This window comes from Solanum lycopersicum, chromosome 6, assembly GCF_036512215.1.
Source record: "Solanum lycopersicum chromosome 6, SLM_r2.1".
NCBI classification, from domain to species: domain Eukaryota; kingdom Viridiplantae; phylum Streptophyta; class Magnoliopsida; order Solanales; family Solanaceae; genus Solanum; species Solanum lycopersicum.
The window spans coordinates 47,558,728-47,576,886 of NC_090805.1; the positions used below are offsets into that span (position 1 = coordinate 47,558,728).

At 31.0% G+C, this 18,159-nt stretch overlaps 3 protein-coding genes across 4 annotated transcripts; 2 read left to right on the plus strand and 1 right to left on the minus strand.

Annotated features, from left to right (window-relative positions):
• Window positions 1-107: 107 nt before the first annotated feature.
• Window positions 108-7,815, minus strand: LOC101255704 (uncharacterized). 2 transcript variants are annotated; one of them, XM_004241373.5, is made up of 7 exons: window positions 5,875-7,815; window positions 5,323-5,394; window positions 4,631-4,664; window positions 2,558-4,358; window positions 1,722-1,812; window positions 576-757; window positions 108-463 (listed from the first exon to the last, which is right to left on the minus strand). In XM_004241373.5, exons 1-6 carry the CDS (start codon window positions 5,952-5,954, stop codon window positions 718-720), a joined length of 2,118 nt encoding a protein of 705 aa, XP_004241421.1. In that variant the 5' UTR covers window positions 5,955-7,815; the 3' UTR covers window positions 108-463; window positions 576-717. The 2 variants fall into 2 exon arrangements, with proteins under 2 accessions (XP_004241421.1, XP_010322480.1); XM_010324178.4 differs by having other exon boundaries at window positions 108-474; window positions 5,875-6,277.
• Window positions 7,816-10,288: 2,473 nt separating this feature from the next.
• Window positions 10,289-11,699, plus strand: LOC101255108 (BURP domain-containing protein 16). Its single transcript, XM_004241371.5, has one exon. The coding sequence runs from the start codon at window positions 10,289-10,291 to the stop codon at window positions 11,513-11,515; it is 1,227 nt and encodes a 408-aa protein (XP_004241419.1). The 3' UTR covers window positions 11,516-11,699.
• Window positions 11,700-13,142: 1,443 nt separating this feature from the next.
• Window positions 13,143-14,403, plus strand: LOC101255409 (uncharacterized). Its single transcript, XM_004241372.5, has one exon. It carries the CDS (start codon window positions 13,670-13,672, stop codon window positions 14,174-14,176), a length of 507 nt encoding a protein of 168 aa, XP_004241420.1. The 5' UTR covers window positions 13,143-13,669; the 3' UTR covers window positions 14,177-14,403.
• The last annotated feature ends 3,756 nt before the right edge of the window (window positions 14,404-18,159 follow it).

Genomic DNA, 18,159 nt, shown 5'->3' on the forward strand with positions numbered 1-18,159 from the left:
ATGAAAAGTAATCTTATATATGCGTAATCGTAGTTTTTTCTTATGTTTTTGCATGGTTTGGTTTGAGTCAGAGGCAATAAGTTCAGTTGAACTCACAAAACCTGTCATAGGCAAAAGAATGCTCAGATATATACAACAGGAAATCTGTTTTCCATGTGTATTACCAGAAATCTATTAAAACAAATAAAATAAATGAAGAAGCAACAGCTATAAATACATATCTGGGCTTAAGAAAGAAAACTAGGCTCTCTACTCTTCTGGCCAAAATTTCACATTCTTCCGTAAGTTTAACAGAAACAACCTTTCTACCCCATAAACGTAGGGGGGTAAGGTATGCATACGTCCACCACTCTCTTCAGACTCCACTTGTGGGAATATACTGGGTATGGTGTGGTTGTTCATCAGATTGTATCTCCAGCACGAACCATAGTATGTCTTTTCAGAATGCAGCATCGGTGAACACCTGACAATTTTCTTCAAGTCACACAAATAGAACAAAAGGCCGTAAAATAACAAACATAAACATGACCTCATTTGATTCAGAAGTTTCAAAGTACAGTTACATGTAAGCATACCATACACATGAAATGAGTCTCTCTTTCAACGACGAAGAAACCGTTGTCCTTGCTAGATATCGTCACCAACAAAATCTAGCAAAGCCTCTACGTAATTGAGATCTTGAGCTATGCTCCAATCAATGCCTCGAGGCTTCAGAGGCTACTCCACATCCAACAACTCCTTCAGTTGTTCTTTACTACTGCATGTCCAGCAGACAACTATGCATTAGAAACAATAACGAGTACATGCAATAACACAGAAATCTATAAGGTGATTTCAGTTACTCTTTTTCGTTCATAATGCAAAAAGAAAATCCCTCCTTTTACTAAACCACAGGCAGACGGGATTAGTAAACTCGGACAAATTGAGTGAGATCACCTTCTTAAACGTAAAAATACTTGGTCTGCACTATAATATGACATATTGGCTTTTACTTTCACTAGACAGGGGAGTGCACATAGCATGTTATAACTTGATAAGACTAAAAAATACAGCTGTGTCACGATTCAAAGCTACTAATGGAGACTGAAAAACTAGGTATAGCAAGCATAGAGGCAAAGTTCTTTCTCCTGGTGCCGAAACTAAAGATGATTCTTAATCATGTTTACTGAAGTTCAATTCAGAGATTAAATGGATAAACATCTATTGTACACTTATTCTCATACCATCTATACTCTGTCACACCACCAATTCACACTGAAGTTTGCCTACCGCTTAAGTTCATTTACCAATAATAACTTGAACTTATCCTGCCATAACATCAATTATATGAACCAAGCTGAAAAGGTCATATTTTGCTAATTGGTCATAGTTCTGCAATTTGGAAAACTTCCTTTATTTCTTTTAGGGCGAGAGAGGCAATTTTAAAGTTCTGGAACATTCTATAATCCTTTATTGACGGATATATATAAAGAAAAAAAACGATTAGCACAAAGAAATTTGAGGTTTGGCCACAGGATTAGACTACAATAACTGTTTGGTCATTGGACCTGTAGAGTAGACAATCTATATATTTTTGGTCATAAGTAGAAGATTAGTTTAAAAATAAGCTTCTCTGAGTCGAGCAGCTTCCCTGCTCATGATATTTTATCTTCCATGTCAAAATAAATAACACTAGATAATGTGTAGAAGTAATAAGAGACCTGCAGCAGACTCAGAAGTACCTGTTTGCAAAAGAAGGAATTATCTCTTCAAGAGCATGGAGCATAATGGAATTAGTGGTCTCACCACAAGAACTTCGCCTGTTCTTGAGAACTGTAAATGAATAAAACAGCCAGTAATCACCACCCTTAAAACTACAAAATTTCATAACTTACTAAGGAATGGAAAACAATAGAACTGGTGTAGGGGTAAATATATTTGTAAAGGTTCATATTTCAAAAACTCTAAAAGAGAATTTTGAATTATGTCGAAGTGATAGCAAAATCACATTAAATCCGACACTTCCTTGAAAGCATTCTAGCTATCTCAAATCATTCATAACTTCGTCCTTTTTAGGGTCTCAGCAATAACGAAATAACTTGGAGAAATTTACAAACGCTTCCCTTTTAGAGATTACAAATGATAGGATCCAGAATGTACCATATCACTGTATCAGTTTCTCACTCAAACAGAACTTTTTCAGATAATAAACAACCATTCTACCCCCTGAATGTTCACAACTGAACCACACATCATAGATGGATCATGGGCCTAAGTTGTTTGGTTTACATTTCTGCCTTCATTTTCTCTTCTCCTTTACAAGAGGTTTGTTGCTTAATCGATACTCATTCAGGAACAAGGTTCAGACCCCATCAATACCCCTTCTCATTTCTAATATCTTACCCTCCCACACCAAAAAAGAAGATTGAAAAGAGGTAACAACAACTAGGCCTCAATTCCAAGCTAGTTCTGAGTATGCAAAAAAAGAAATAAGAAAAAAAAAACCTAACATCTCATTTCCTTTCTCATACCATAGAGACGGTAGAAGCAGCACAAGGAGAGTTTAGTGTTCAAGTACCTTCAAAAATTTTGGGATCTGAAGTGTTGCCTTGGAGATATGATACATTGTCCTCAGATAACTGTAACCCATCCATCTGAGCGAACTTATTTAAAATACAGCCGACAAGACTATAAGCAACCACACTTGTTTCATCAGAACCTTCCTGGATAAGAAGATACTGATTTCTACTCAAGTTTTGCCTGTGAAGTGATACGCTTTTTTCTTCTGAACACTTCGACGATGTAAATTTTGGTGGTGTACATCCCAAGTCCCCGACAGTTACTTTTTCCTCCATATTATTCCTGCCTGATACTTCATTAGGTGAGAAATGTGTAGCAAAACTATTTTGATCTCTGGTTGAAAAAGATGAGCATGAATCCCTTCCTTCTTGATGGCCTATGTTTCTTAAATGGATATCTTTACCACTCATACTCTTTGTGACTTCAGAAGCTTTTGATTCTAAGAATGATGAGGAATTGTCAAACCAATTGGAATAAATTGAATCTACTCCATCGGTATACATTGACTCAATCTTGACGCTCAACTTGTGTTTGGATGAAACCAGAGAGGATAAACCATCATCTCGACTAGCAGTGATTGGTGACTGAAAATCACTTTGGTTTATCTCGCCGACACTTTCTGCTTGGCTGTATGAGATATTAGGATCTGACTTGCAATTCTGAGGAAGATCAGAAAGATATTCATCTTCATCACCACCTTCATAATAACTATCCTCTGCATTCTCCACGTAAGCATTTGCAAAATCTTCACTGACATCACATTCAATGAGAGAATCCCAAACAATCTGTTTTATCTGAGCACTAATAGTCAGCACACATTCTACTTCTTCCTCTACCTCCTTGTTTGAGTAGGTTTTGCTATATTCATGCCTATATTTTTTGTTAATTATTGCTAGACTTTCTATTAAAGTTTCAGGGGTAGACTCCAAGTCGCTGCATTCGAGAAGATATTCAGTCAACAGTTTCTTCACGTTCACACGCAAACGAACACTTTCTCTGGCAGCTTTATTATTAGAATCCATCACAAGAGGCAAATTTCCCAGCTCTGTAAAACTCACTTTGGTTTTATCATCTAGAATACTGATTGCTTTTGCTATATCATTCTGCAATGCTTCTACATCTGGTGAAAGTTTCCGGAAAAAACTCGGAGAGAGACAATAATCAAGTTCTGGTTTTAGCATTAAGGCTGCTACGGACAAAGCCTTAGCCAGGGGTTCTGGTGGTTCATCCCCTTCTTCGTAGTCCGATAACATTTTTAACGAAGTCCTCCTGATTTGTTCAACTAAACTTCCAATACTCCAACATATTCGAGGAGGCTGCAGTAAAGGGATGTAACCTGTGACATCCCTCAGATTCCTATGCATTTTACTCAAAGTAAGAAGAGACAACTCTTCAAGTCTATCCAGAACATAAATAGCAGAACTGCGAAAGGATTCTGAGGTAGAACAAGAAGCCCCGTGATTAACACGAAAGTTTTGAGGATCTTTGAGGAGTTGAGAAATTTTTTTAATTCGACTTTGACTGGAATCATCATGCTTATGGAGAATTTTGGGAAGAAACTGCTTGATTATCCTTTTCATTTGCCAATTGGTTTTCTCAAAAGAAATCGAGCATCCAGTTACAGTCTCAGCAATACAGCATAACCCCTTGTTGTTCATCTTATCAAGCATGGAATATACGCCTCTCAAATTCTCAGTTGAATCAAAGAACAATGTTGCTGGTCCACCATGGTATGTCGTTTCACCCTTATGCACTCCAAATGCCTTTGCAACGGAAGTTCGAATGTTCTCATAATATAACTGGAATTAAGGCACAAGAAAGTATCTCAGCTTAGCGGGGAAAACACTTTGGAATTTAGTTTGACACAACAGATAATGTACAATACAAACAAAGAACAGGTTTCTCTGAAATAGGGAGTGAATGATATCCTTTGGTTCAAAAAATACACGTGAGCAGTATCATTTGGATTTTTATATAAAAAAAAAAAAAAAAGAAATACAGTCGGGAATATTTTAACAATTTTGAGTTGTAGCATGTCATTACATTAGCAAGCATTGAAGGGAACACTTACATCATCTTCTCTAAGCAATGATTCAGGTAAACTCCTGCAGATACAGACAACAGAGTCAAGGTTTAGTTTGAAGTGCAAACCATTACAAGAAAACAACATAGAATATATCCCAATTCATTATGAATCCAGATAACAATATGCACAAACAAGTTATCATATATAAGAGCAACCCATGTACCAAGGTACTCTAAACTTCTAATAAGTATGTAGATATAAAACAACTTTCATCAAGAAAGCACAATGCTTTAAAAGAGCCAATTCAAGGAGGTAAATTTGCTGCTGCATCTTCAAGAGTAATGGAGAGCACTGCTGTGTAGTCAGTGCGGCTCATAGTTCTGTATATCAAAAGAAGTACCAAGTGCACCATCGCTACAACATTTAACATTGTATAAGCCTGAATAGATGTGTGCATCAAGTCTAAATACTTCTAAGTTTGTTTGTTCCCTAACTTGGCCAAAGCTTACAGAAGAAGAATTTTGATAGACAACACATTCAAGTACCATTGCATTCATATGGAACAGTCAATTTTTTTGCAAATACTTCAGCAACACAAAAGCAGTGCAACCGCTAAAATGCCTTTTCTAGGGAGAGATAAATTCACTAACCAGGACAACACTTATACAACAGAAACAAAAGGAAGAGTTTGAGTGTGTATATACATATATGAATTAAAGGAGAAAGGAAGTTCTCACATATCACCGGGAGGTTTGAGTCTGTCCATCTTTTTTTGCTCTCTTTCGGACAAATCCAAGTCCATTAACCACCTGCAAAATTAGTTTCACATGCCTAAGTAATACTGAATATTATTACCACAAACACTTCGTATTGCATTACTGATACAAAAAGAATTGCTCCCTCCATCATATTTTATATGACACTTTACTACTTTAGAACATCCTAAAATGTTTGATACTTTTTACACAATTTTCACAAATCTAAACAATATACAAAAATAAAATTCATCAAATTATTCAAAACTTTTGGCCAAAATAAATTTAATTCGGGATAGTTTTGTGCACGTATTTACATAAATTATACATATTTTACATTTTATATCAAAGTACATACCTACTCAAACCTAATCAATACAAAAAATATTATGAAACCACTCAACCGATAGAGTATTAAACAAAGAAAGCAACTATCAAATTGGAAAGGATCATCAATGTAGTGCTAAAACTAAATGATAAAAATTCGATTGTAGTTTAAAATAAACTGATATCAGAGAAAATAAAAAAACTTACCTTCTCTTGAGCCGAAGTTCTTTATCTTGCTTCTTCAATTGAGAAGCCAAATCTTTACAATCCTCCCTGTAGGATTCCATATTATCCTATTCCTTTACAATACAAAAAACAGTTCTACAATTCTCTTCAATAACAAAAAAAAACCACCTCAACAAGCATTCACTCAAATTAGTTCCGCAGCAGACAAAAATGGAGGAACTCTGGGAAGAAACCAAAATTAGTTAGTGTCTGGATCAACGGCGGCACAACCCTACCGCCAAGGGGGCTCAAAATTACAAAGAATAAAAGAAAAAATCAGTTCGCAGCACACAGAGATACATGACATAAACAAAAAGAGAGCACCGTTGAAAGAAACAGAGTACCCTAGAATATTAAAAAATTAGTATGTAGTAGTTGTTACTATAATTAAAACTTGTATAAACATAGAATAAATTATAAAGTTTATTGTACAAAAATAAAAAAATAAATTTTTAAATGAAATTTAAACAAGCTTAAGGAATATACTAATTAACTAAGGGAAAATTAGAAGGACAAACATACACCTAAACTATTGTAAACGGTATGCTCGTATCATCTGTCACACTTTTGGGACATATGTGCTTCTATCGTTCAAAAATTAGGACATATATGTTCTTCACTATAACGAAAGATTAAATAGGGACATGTGACACAATTTTATTCGTGAAACTAATATTCAAGGACCATTTATTTTTAGTAAGGACGATATATAAACGGGAACAAATGGAGTATTTATTCACATACTTTAAAAACTTTATTATTGATGTAATTGTAATTAATTATACACAATTAAATTTATAGCTACTTTTTTATTTTTTTAATTTGTCTAGTTCACTTATATTGATTTTTTAAAATTGTCTTCAATTTTTTGAGATAATTTATCAAACATTTCAAGTTGAAACTAATTAGATTATCTAATAATTAAATCTAAAAATATAGTATCTTAAATTTGAATGTCTTCTAAAGTAAAAATCGTTGGTTTTTGTAATTAAAATTATTATGAAATAATATATAAGTAAAAAAAAATCTTTAATTGTTATATTCAATGAAGTGAAGTCTTGAAATTATTTCAAGACACTTTTAGAACAATTTTGATAGTTTATTTAATAATTAACTATATTGAAAAAGTTTTCAAAAGTATAATCAATAATAGAGACTTAAACATTTGTATTGTTATATAACGTTCAATTAGGACGGGAAGTCTATTTAACCAATAAATTCAATAGTATTTCTCTTCTTAGCATTAAGAGACAATTGACGCGTAACAAACATTTAGTTATATCAAATTAACAACATGAACATGTATAAGCTTCAAGGAGTTAAATGAATATCATTTCATTTTAATGACACTTTACAAATGACCATAATATAGTCTACAAATTTCAAATTCTCAATTCACATCAAAGAATTCTTCATAAACCTTGGAATCTTAAATTCCAAACATTTTCATATCCCTCTCCTTTCTCCCCTCTATAGTTTTGCTTTTAACGTAACGGGGACGCAGATCTTATCCCTATCCTTCTGATAGACTCTGGTCTCAAATATTCTTTATCAAATAATCATTGATATTGAACCCAACGGGAACAAAAAGCTTCTCACGTTCCCACCTAACTCGATCCGCTTTATATAAATAAGGAAAATTTGTAACACTCCAAAAACATTTTGTACATTTGGATCTCACATTATAAGCCCAAAAGAATCCATGGGTACGAGGATTAATGTACAAATAACACCATCTCATAGGGAAAGCAATTTGTGAGATGTTAAATTTGTAATTATCACCTGGAGATAGCTTTGTTAAGGCATTAATTGTATCGAAATCTCTGCACATGTAATAGATTGAGAAATTGTTGTCGTTGGCTAATGTTACCTCAATTGTGGGAAACATTTTATTTACGAAACTTGTTTGTTGTTCAGCAGCATCTGAATATTGAGGTGAAGAAAGAAATATTATTAAAACAATTATGAAGAAAAGAGGACAACAATTTGTCATGTTCATTGCCATGATTATGGATTTTATTTTTTAAATTTTTTTCATGGCAATTGTTTAGGTTAATTTTGGATTAAGGGATTATAAGGGTTTGTGATTATGGAAATTAATGGTTTACCGATGTTTTCGGAATTTGAGGAAAGATATTTTTAGAGGGGTGAGTTTGTGAAAAATAAGAAAAAAGAAAAAGAAATAAAATCTATAAAAAGAAATAGGTTGAACCTAAAATTACTTTTTCCTTTTCTTATGTATTCGTATTGGATTTGATTGATTTAAATTATAGGGAAATTTAAGCTTATTTAAGAGGAAAACATTCCTAATATACTTTATTTTTTTCATATGAGCTCAAAACCAATATCTCTCATTAAGAGTGAAGGGGTCAGATACATCTTACCTTAACTCTTTTGGTGATCCATAATTAATTACTTATTTAAAAAGAGAGTCTCTTTTAATAGGAGAATACGATTCTTGGTTTTTTTTTTATCCTTTATGTAAGAAAATATGTTGTATTTGGATATTTTTAATGTATTTATATGGAATGACAATATAATTTTAACATTACATATTTTAATCGATTAATAATTCTGAAAAATTGCAAATATTCGTATAGAGTATCAAAAATGGATGGTACATTTACAAAAATTTCAAGTTAAATATACTTACTGAAATATTAAAAATAGATAACTAAAATTTACCAAGGAACTAAAAGTACTATACATCAACCCGTCTTTCGATTTTACATTCCCTGTTTTGCAATTAGAAATGTTTTTAAAAGGAAAGGTTAAATCCCAAATTTTCCTTTATATCCTCTAGTTAGGAATAATTCAAATAATTATAGATTAGTGCTAATCCCAATTATTTAGTATAATAATAGATACCATTAACAAATAGGCAAGAACTTATCTTCACTGATCCATGATATAAACAAAAAGTTAAAGCCAAATCTTTATCAGCCTAAATTTCATCCTCTAAGCTTTTCTTCTTCTAATTACTTTAGCTATATTAATACCACTATACAAGTGCTCATCATTTTTAGTGAAAATGAACACTATTGGATAAGCACCATCTATATGTGCTATATAAATTATTAGCTTACTCATATATATAAATTAATCGTGTAAAGAAATTTTATATTATCAGGTCATTTTTTATCTATGGTACCATATAATTATTTACTTTGTCTCAATATTACAAATCATACTTATTTCTGTCATTTTTCTCGTATAACACGAAGTAGATTAAATCATGAATGATCACATATCAAATTTACAATTCAGAAGGAAGAAAAGCACTTGTTGGTGGACACACTTCTATTTTCTTCTCTTTTATATTTTTCAGTTAATATCTGATTAAATTCAAATTTTTACATTGTCGAATCCATTTTAAAAGGCAATATTTCTAATATGATTTTTTTTTTATTTCTAATAGTTCAAACTTGAGATATTTAGCTAAGCGTGGAGAACTAGTAATTTCATAGTGATGTAGCTTAAAGTTTATTAGTATTTTATTGTTTTCTCCTTTTTATCATGGCTTATGGATAATCCACTATATATTGGCTTTTAACTTAATTATTTTCTAGTTGGTAACAAAAATGCATGCATTTCTAAAAGATACTATTTCCTCTGTCCCGTTTACGAAAGAGTTTAACTCGGTATAGAGTTTTAGAAAGAAATAAAAATTTTAAAAATTATAATTTAGAATAAATGATAAAAATTTGTGTGGCTATAAATTATTTTATTAATAATGAAATATATTTTTTATAATTAAATTATTACTTAATATAGAAAATGTATCATTCTTTTAAAAGTTAACTTAAAAAAAATAAGTTATATAAATTGAGACAGACAAAAAGTAATAGAGCAGTTGTTTTTTCAACATTAACCACTATTTTCTCTTGTTAGCTAATAATGCAAGCAGCTGCAATATCATTGTCTTGTCCAAATAATCTAGAAAAAAAGTTACTCTCTATGTTTCACGAATAACGATCTAATTTGATTTAACACGGAATTTAAAAAATAAAGAAGATTTTTGATCATGTGATTCTAAGTTAAAGATATGTAAAATATATAAAATTAGCCTTTAATCTTATGCTTAATATGCCACGTAAAGATATTACCAAAAAAAAAGAAGAAAGATATCATTTTTTTAAAACAGACTAAAAAGAAAAGAAAGTCATTTTTTTCAAACGGAGATAGTACAAAATACGAGTGATATATCTCTAGTTAAATTGGCCATTTGCATGAAAAAGAGACTTCTACTTGTGTATAGTATACATTATTTCAAGAACTTTAACATTATTTAAGTGTAACTTGATATCACAATGTCTGGGATTTTCACATTATAAATAAGGAAGTTTCTTAAGATAAAAATATCTCAAGTAACACTAAGTCTTCCCAAAAAAAAAAAATGGCTACTTCACATTGGTTTATGTTTTTCTTGTCAAGTGTCTTGTCTTTATTTGCTTCTTCTACTTGTAATTCTGTACCATTTGTGGGTTCTAATCAACTCAAGTTTTGGAAAGAAAATGTTGTCAATGAAATGCCTCCATCTCTTGTTTCTAAATTATCTCCAATGAACATGATTGACTCTCAATATTACACTTCATTAGTGTCCAAAAAGGCATTTTCTTTTGATACTCAAAGTTGTTTGCTTGCTGATATATTTTGTACTTCTGAGACTAATGCCCAAACATCCAAAATCACCAATCTAGATTCTAAGATATTCTACACAACCAGAACCCCTGATCAAGCTAAAGTCTATGCTAAACTCCCAAATCAAGCCAAAGTTTATCCCTCCAAAATTCCTAATCAAGCTAAGGTCTACACAACCAAAATCCCTAATCTAGATTCTAAGATATTCTACGCGACCAGAACCCCTGATCAAGCCAAGGTCTATCCAGCTAATCTTCCCGAACAAGCTAAGGTCTATACATCAAAAATTTATGCAACTTCACACTCTCATAGTCATCATCTTGGAGAAGTCTCTTTCTTCAGAGTCTCTACCCTCAAACCTGGAAACACAGTCCATCTAGACAACTTAGTGAACCCGTTCCCTCATCGCTCATTTCTTCCATCACAAATTGCCTCAAAGATCTCCATTAACTCAAACCATCTCCAACACTTATTCCCTCAAACTTTCACTTCACCATACACAAAAGATACCACAAAAACTACCATCCTCAATTGCAATGCACCTACTCTAAAAGGAGAAGTTAAAACATGCGCGAAATCCTTGGAAGAAATGATAGAGTTCTCAAAGAGAAGCTTGAAACAGAACCACCTAATTTCATTGACAACAGAAAGCATACAAGGGTCAGGACAGAAACTAAAAATTGAGAAATTTCATAAAATCAATTCCCAAAGGAGTGTCTCATGCCATGAGATATTCCTTCCTTTTGCTACATACTTTTGTCATTTGCTATCTTCAACTAACATTTACGCGGTGGAGCTAGTTGATTTAAACACTAATGTTCATGTTAATAAAGCTATGGTTGTTTGTCATATGGATACTTCTTCTTGGCCAGCTGATCATCCAGTTTTCAAAAAATTGAATTTTTCACCTGGAAATGGAGAGGTTTGTCATTGGATGTCACAAGCTGATCTTGTTTGGGTTGGAGATGATGCGCATGCATAAAATAATTTTTTAAAAAAAGTCTACTTATGTTAATTAAGCTTTGAGTTTAATTGTAAAAATGGATTGTCTTTTTTCTTGTTTCTATGTGTTTAGGAATAGTAAGGTATTGTAATTATGGGGAAAAAAGTCCAAATCCTTACTTTCCCTTTCTTGTGTGAAGTGTGAATTGTGATGGTTTTTGGTCTTTTTATGTGTATTTTAATAACTTGCAGTTAATACTCCTATTCTAAGTTACTTGGACTTGAGTACGGGTGTCGATCAAGAGATCGGATTCTTTATGATCTAGCTTTTAAGATTCAGGAATATGGATATCGATGTGGGTATTCGTCTAAAAATAATTAAAATATCTAAAAATAGAATTATAAAACCTAAACTATGAGATATTTTATGGAGAACTTGAGGAGAATCCTGCGAGGAGATTAGAGAAAAAGGAGTGACATAGAAATTTTTATATAAAGGGTATCACATTTTCTTCAATTTCATCTTAGCTTTTGTATTGATTATAGAAAATATTGAAACTGTTTAGACTTTTGCCCCCATCGATTTTGGTCAAATTACCCAAAATTGATTGACCAAAATAAACACTGATCTCACACCTACACCCATGTTGTGTCGACACGGGTGCGGCACAATCCAAGCAACTTAGCTCCTATTACATTTAAGTTAAGTTTTCTGCAAAAGCAGTACAATAAAAAATTATTTGATATTTATTACATTTTGATATTTCGTATTAGAGGCAGTGGTGAATCTACATAGAGTTGAAAGTATTTATCCGAACTCTTGAATCGAAAAATTATACAATGATATAGAATCAAATGTATATTTTATGTCCATATATTCTATATTGAACCCCTCAACACAAGTAAGAGGGCTTGGGCCGTTATAGGGGTTCAAAAACTAGTTAGCACGTGAATTCAGATACCGTTAGCAACATTTTTCAATGTTTTAGCTTGAAATTTGCTACGAACCATTTGTCAGCATTATTTAACATGTTATTTAAACCTCTCTATAAAAATCCAAACTCCGCCACCCTCTTAAAGAAAAAAGATATTTTGAGGGACATGACACTCAATTTTCTCTAGTCGATAATCTTAGGGCCCGTTTGGATGGGCTTAATAAAAGCAGCTTTAAAAAAGTACTTTTGAAAGTGCTGAAACTTATTTTTAAAATAAGCAGTTATGCGTTTGGATAAAAGTGCTAAAGTTGTTATGCCAAACGTGAAAAGGGAAAAATAGAAGAAAGAGATGTTAGGGTTATATGGGTAATTTGGAGATTGTATAAAAATATTAAAGGAAAAAACATTAAAATATGGTCAACTTAAAACAGCTTATAAGCTAAAAAAAAAAGCACCACTACCCCAGCTTTTAACTTTTGGCTTAAAATAAGTTTTTTTTAACTTAAAAATAAGCTATTTTGAGTATAGTATGGCCAAATAGTTAAATAAGTCAAAAACCAGCTTTTAAGTCAGTTTGACCAGCTTTTAAGCTGAGCCAAACAGGCTCTTAGGGCCCGTTTGGATGGGCTTAATAAAAGCAGCTTTAAAAAAGTACTTTTAAAAGTGCTGAAACTTATTTTTAAAATAAGCAGTTATGCGTTTGGATAAAAGTGCTGAAGTTGTTATGCCAAACGTGAAAAGGGAAAAATAGAAGAAAGAGATGTTAGGGTTATATGGGTAATTTGGAGATTGTATAAAAATATTAAGCGAAAAAACATAAAAATATGGTCAACTTAAAACAGCTTATAAGCTAAAAAAAAGAAAGCACCCCTACCCCTACCCCAGCTTTTAACTTTTGGCTTAAAATAAGTTTTTTTAACTTAAAATAAGCTATTTTGAGTATTGCCAAACAGTTAAATAAATCAAAAACCAGCTTTTAAGTCAGTTTGACCAGCTTTTAAGCTGAGCCAAACAAGCTCTTATAACCTCATATAAAAATGCCTAAATAAGCTAAACTTCACACGTATGAAGTTATTTTAAAGTGTTTAAAGTGCAAGAAATTGATATTTTGGCTATATTTTAAATACTCGCCCGGATATGGATATCCTATTATGGGCCGGATAAGGGTGTATCTGACCCATGAGAAATTCGGGTCAAAACTTCTGATAGCACCAAAATATCTGAAGCAGGGAGAAGAAGCACAAAATTGACTTACAGCTATGGGGCTCTCAGCTTCTAAGAGAGTTAGCAATTCACTCCAAAATTCATCCGAATTCAACTCGGCATGTGATTCAGTCTATGATGATTGTCTCTCCCTATCACAGCACGCTTTCGCCGGAGTGAAACCCTACCAGCTTTTCTCCGCCGTGGAACGCCTGCACGCTTCTCTCTCTCCCTCCGTACCTCTCATAAAAAATTGGGTTAAATCGCCTCCGACCCGATTACAGGTCGATAAGGCCTTCAAAATCGTGTCAACGCGCCGATCCGGCGAAAAGGAGAGTGAAATTGTGCTTGGGAACGAGGAATTCAAGGAGTTCTCAGTGGAGGTATTTTCGGACGCTGTCGTTTCGTGTGCAGGGAAAGAGCTTCTAAAGCGGGTTCCGGTTGGTGCTTTGGGGATCGCTGGCGTTGGTGCGGTGGTGAAGCCTGGGAAAGAATTAATTGCGGCGGCGATTGGTGCTTACGCGCTCGGTGTTGCAACATCGGTATACGTCAGCTTGGCTTAAACGTATTTTTTTTGTTTTTTTTTAAAATTACAAAAATGAATAAAAGTTTTTACAAGTTTGGTTAAGCCCAAAAGTACAAATTAGTCATGTTTTAAATTATTATAACCCCTAATAAGAGACTGAAAGCAAGTAGAATAATTGTAATTAGATGATTAACAGTCTTTATCCACATTTATATAATTTGTATAAATTATTTTTTTTTTATAAAAAAAAACAGATTTGCTAAAGTGTTTGCTTAACATTGCTAGTATTAGTTGTTGATCACGTAGTGTCATGTTTTTAATTTTTACTCTCTTTTGTTGATTCATAGCTCTGGTATTTAGGGCTATTCAAAATCAAATTAAAATTGATAATTTGAAACCAAAAAAAGAATATTGGTTTAGCGGATCTTCTTGATAAGGTTTTGACTATTTTAGTATTGACTTATGGATGCTTAACGAGTTAATTGATAATTTAATAGCAAATTAATAAATTATATTTTAATCATTTGGTATATAAAGTTCTTAACTTAAAATTTAATTTTATAAATTTTTATTTTTGGTTGTCACAAACTTTCGATTATTGTACGATGTCTGTGTTTATTTTGAGCAAAATTTAATATATCTACTCAGGTGTATGGTTATTTGGTTTGTCATCTTATTTCTAAGAAATTTCAAAAAAAAACTTTGGTATTATAGCTTAACGATTCACTCAATAACGATCAATAATAACACCAATAATGAATAAATATATATCTTAATAATTTAGTATATTGATAATCAAGAAGTTATACTAATAAACCAAAAAAAAAAGCGAACATAAGATACACATATCCATAGTAATGTATGATAGTGACCATAAATTAGTTGAAGTTTACCTTACTTGCGCTTAAATATCTAACTTTATTTTGATACGTCTATATCGATATTTATATAATTTTAAATCTAATTATCTATTATATAATATGTAGTTGAGATTTTAAATATAGATTGAAAGGGTTATACATCATTTTCTTAGAACGATTAAATTTGTATCGTCTTTTTCTCATCCCAATTCAACACGTGGAATCAAAAGAGGGATTAGAAGGATCTGGATTAATAATACAAAAGATAATATATAGTGTGTTGGGATAATTTAGAACCACATAAATTGGATCATCTGGACCATGAAAAACAATAATTCAAGAATGATCTTGATCGTTTATAGCCAATGTACTAAGTATGAAAAACACCAATATTGAAAGTGAAAGTGACACTTTAATCCACCAATCTCAAATCTTCACTTGTCACCCCACAAAACAACAATAATTTGAACTCCCAACCTCCCAATTTATTGTTGTGTTAAAAGTTGGTGTGAATATAAAATAAAAAGAAAAAAAAAACGAATGGTACATGAAAAATAAATTTTATAATCTTATCGATTATGAATTTATAATATGTATATCGATTATGAAATAAAAACATTATATTTCGAACAGACATTTTTCACAAACTCCAAATTGCGGCTATATAAATATAGAGGCATTGCCTTAAACTTTGATTATTTAATTTTTTGCACTTCTTTCTTCTGTATATAATTCTACAAATAAAAATTGAGTTTTTGTGTGATTAATAAATGTCTTCAAGTTTTTTGTGTATGAGTTATGATATTTCAATCATATATCTTTGGAGAAAGAAAATATGCTCTTCAAATACACAAGGGAAAAGGGTCTGATATACTCCTCAACTTTATCATTTAGAGCTGATATACACCTTGTTATGAAAGTTGCTCATATATACCCCTACTTGTAAACAAATGGCTCACATATACCCTTTTTCTCTAACGGAAATAAAAATAATAATAATCTTAATCTAAATTTTTATTATTTTTTTCTAAAAAATATTATCTCATATGAGTAAATTTAATCCTCATCAAACATATTTTTTTGACTTTTTTTTTGTTTCAATGACTAATTTATAATTATTATTTTGATAATCACATTTATTTATATTTCACTAATATTCTTGTAAAACTTATTGTAGATGACCAAATTTTTTCTTCGAATACGAAATTAAATTACAATACACAAAAAAAAATAGTTTAATAAACTAAGGAATGAAAGAAAAAAACAAAATAAGAATAAGAAATTCAAATAATTATAATAAAAGAAGTCAAAAAATAATTTATATATGAAAAAAAAATATACCTTGAACTTTGATAGAAGAATCATATATACCCCTAAATAATTTTTTTTTAAAAAAATTAGAAGTAATAAATATAAATTTAAAACTAATTTTTTAACTTTCGTTAAATGAAGGGTATATGTGTACCATTTTGTAACGACAGGGGTATATGTGAGTCGTTTGTATAAAGGTAAGGGCATATATGAGCCACTTTTATAACGAGGGTTATATCAGCTCCAAATGACAAAGTTAAAGGGTATATCAGACCCTTTTCCCAATACACAATAATTTTTTTTGTGTTTTCTTTATCACATAAAAATTTTCAATATATTTATCTAATTTGAATTTTTTTTCATTTTTAATATCTTTTTTTAAAAATAAAATAGAAATAAAATTACAATATGGGGAGTTTTTGGCCAAAAACATCTTTTAACTATACCCCAAACTTAAATTACATCATTAAAGTATTATTTAACAAAAAAACATCATTTAATTATACCTCAAATTTAAACTACATTCTTATAGTATCATTTTTAGTAGAAAACATCCTTCAAGTATTTTAACGTAAACAATTTTCATCCTTCAACTTGAATTTATCAGAAAACTAATCAATATATCCCACAAAAATTAAGTCATCCCTTCCTAATTATTATTCTTAACTATGCCAAGAATATTATCCTAAACTTTTTCGTAATTGAGTTAAGAATTATGCAAAATCTTTTAATTTGACAGTTTTTTCATTCATTTTTCATGTAATTTTAATTAAAAATATTATTTGTTTAAATATATTTCTTCTCAATTGAATATGCTAGAAGCGACATTTGTTGGAGATTTCAACTTCTAATACTATAGAATGAAACTCAAACACGAGACATTATCAATATTTTGGTCACTTTGATATTAGATTGACCCAAAAATTTATTCATTTTATTGGTTAAAAAAAAGGTAAAAATAATTAATCTGCAACTTCTTTTCGTTAGGAAAAAAGCAAATCATGTGCACTCACACCTTCCAATCATTTTTAGTTTCCATGAGCAACAATGTCTAAGATTTAATTTTAAAGAACTTCTTGTAGAAAATAATGAAACTTTTCAGAATAACTTTTGTTGATAGTTATGTTAACTACACATTTTCTCGTAAGTAACCTTAATTTTTTGACAATATCTAATAAAAGAATGAAAATTGTTCTTACAAATATTTAAAGGATGTTTTCTGCTAAAAATGATATTTTAAAGATTTAGTTTAAGTTTGGGATATAGTTAAATAATTTTTTCTGCTAAAAATAATACTTTAATGATGTAATTTATGTTTGGAATTTAGTTAAAGGATATGTATGATCAAAAACTCACAATATGGATATTTGAATCTAAATTTGTGTCTTTCCTTAAACTAATTAAGATAGTATAGTCCTCCTTAATGAAACTTTTCCATTTACTAAAAAAGGGAAAATAGTGATAATTAATAATACAACTAAGAATTAGATAATATTAGCACAATAATAATGATAATAGAAGATGTAGAATTGTAGATGCTCCATATTAGGACGTTGCTATCATATTTAGAAGAAAGAAAACACTTCATTTTCTATTACCTATCTATCATAAATGCTAGACCTTCATGCACTTCTATTTAGAGTTATATTATCGCTAATTTAAAATACGTCATGTCATATCTAATCATGTTTCTCACTATTTTCTTGATTTGCCTTTACTTCTCCTTAAGTCTAACACTGGCAACTCTTGCACCCTCACCGAATCACATGTACACTTTTCCTCTTCACATGTTCAAATCATTTTAGTCTGAATTCTTGCATCTTGTCTATAATAAAAATTACTGCCATAT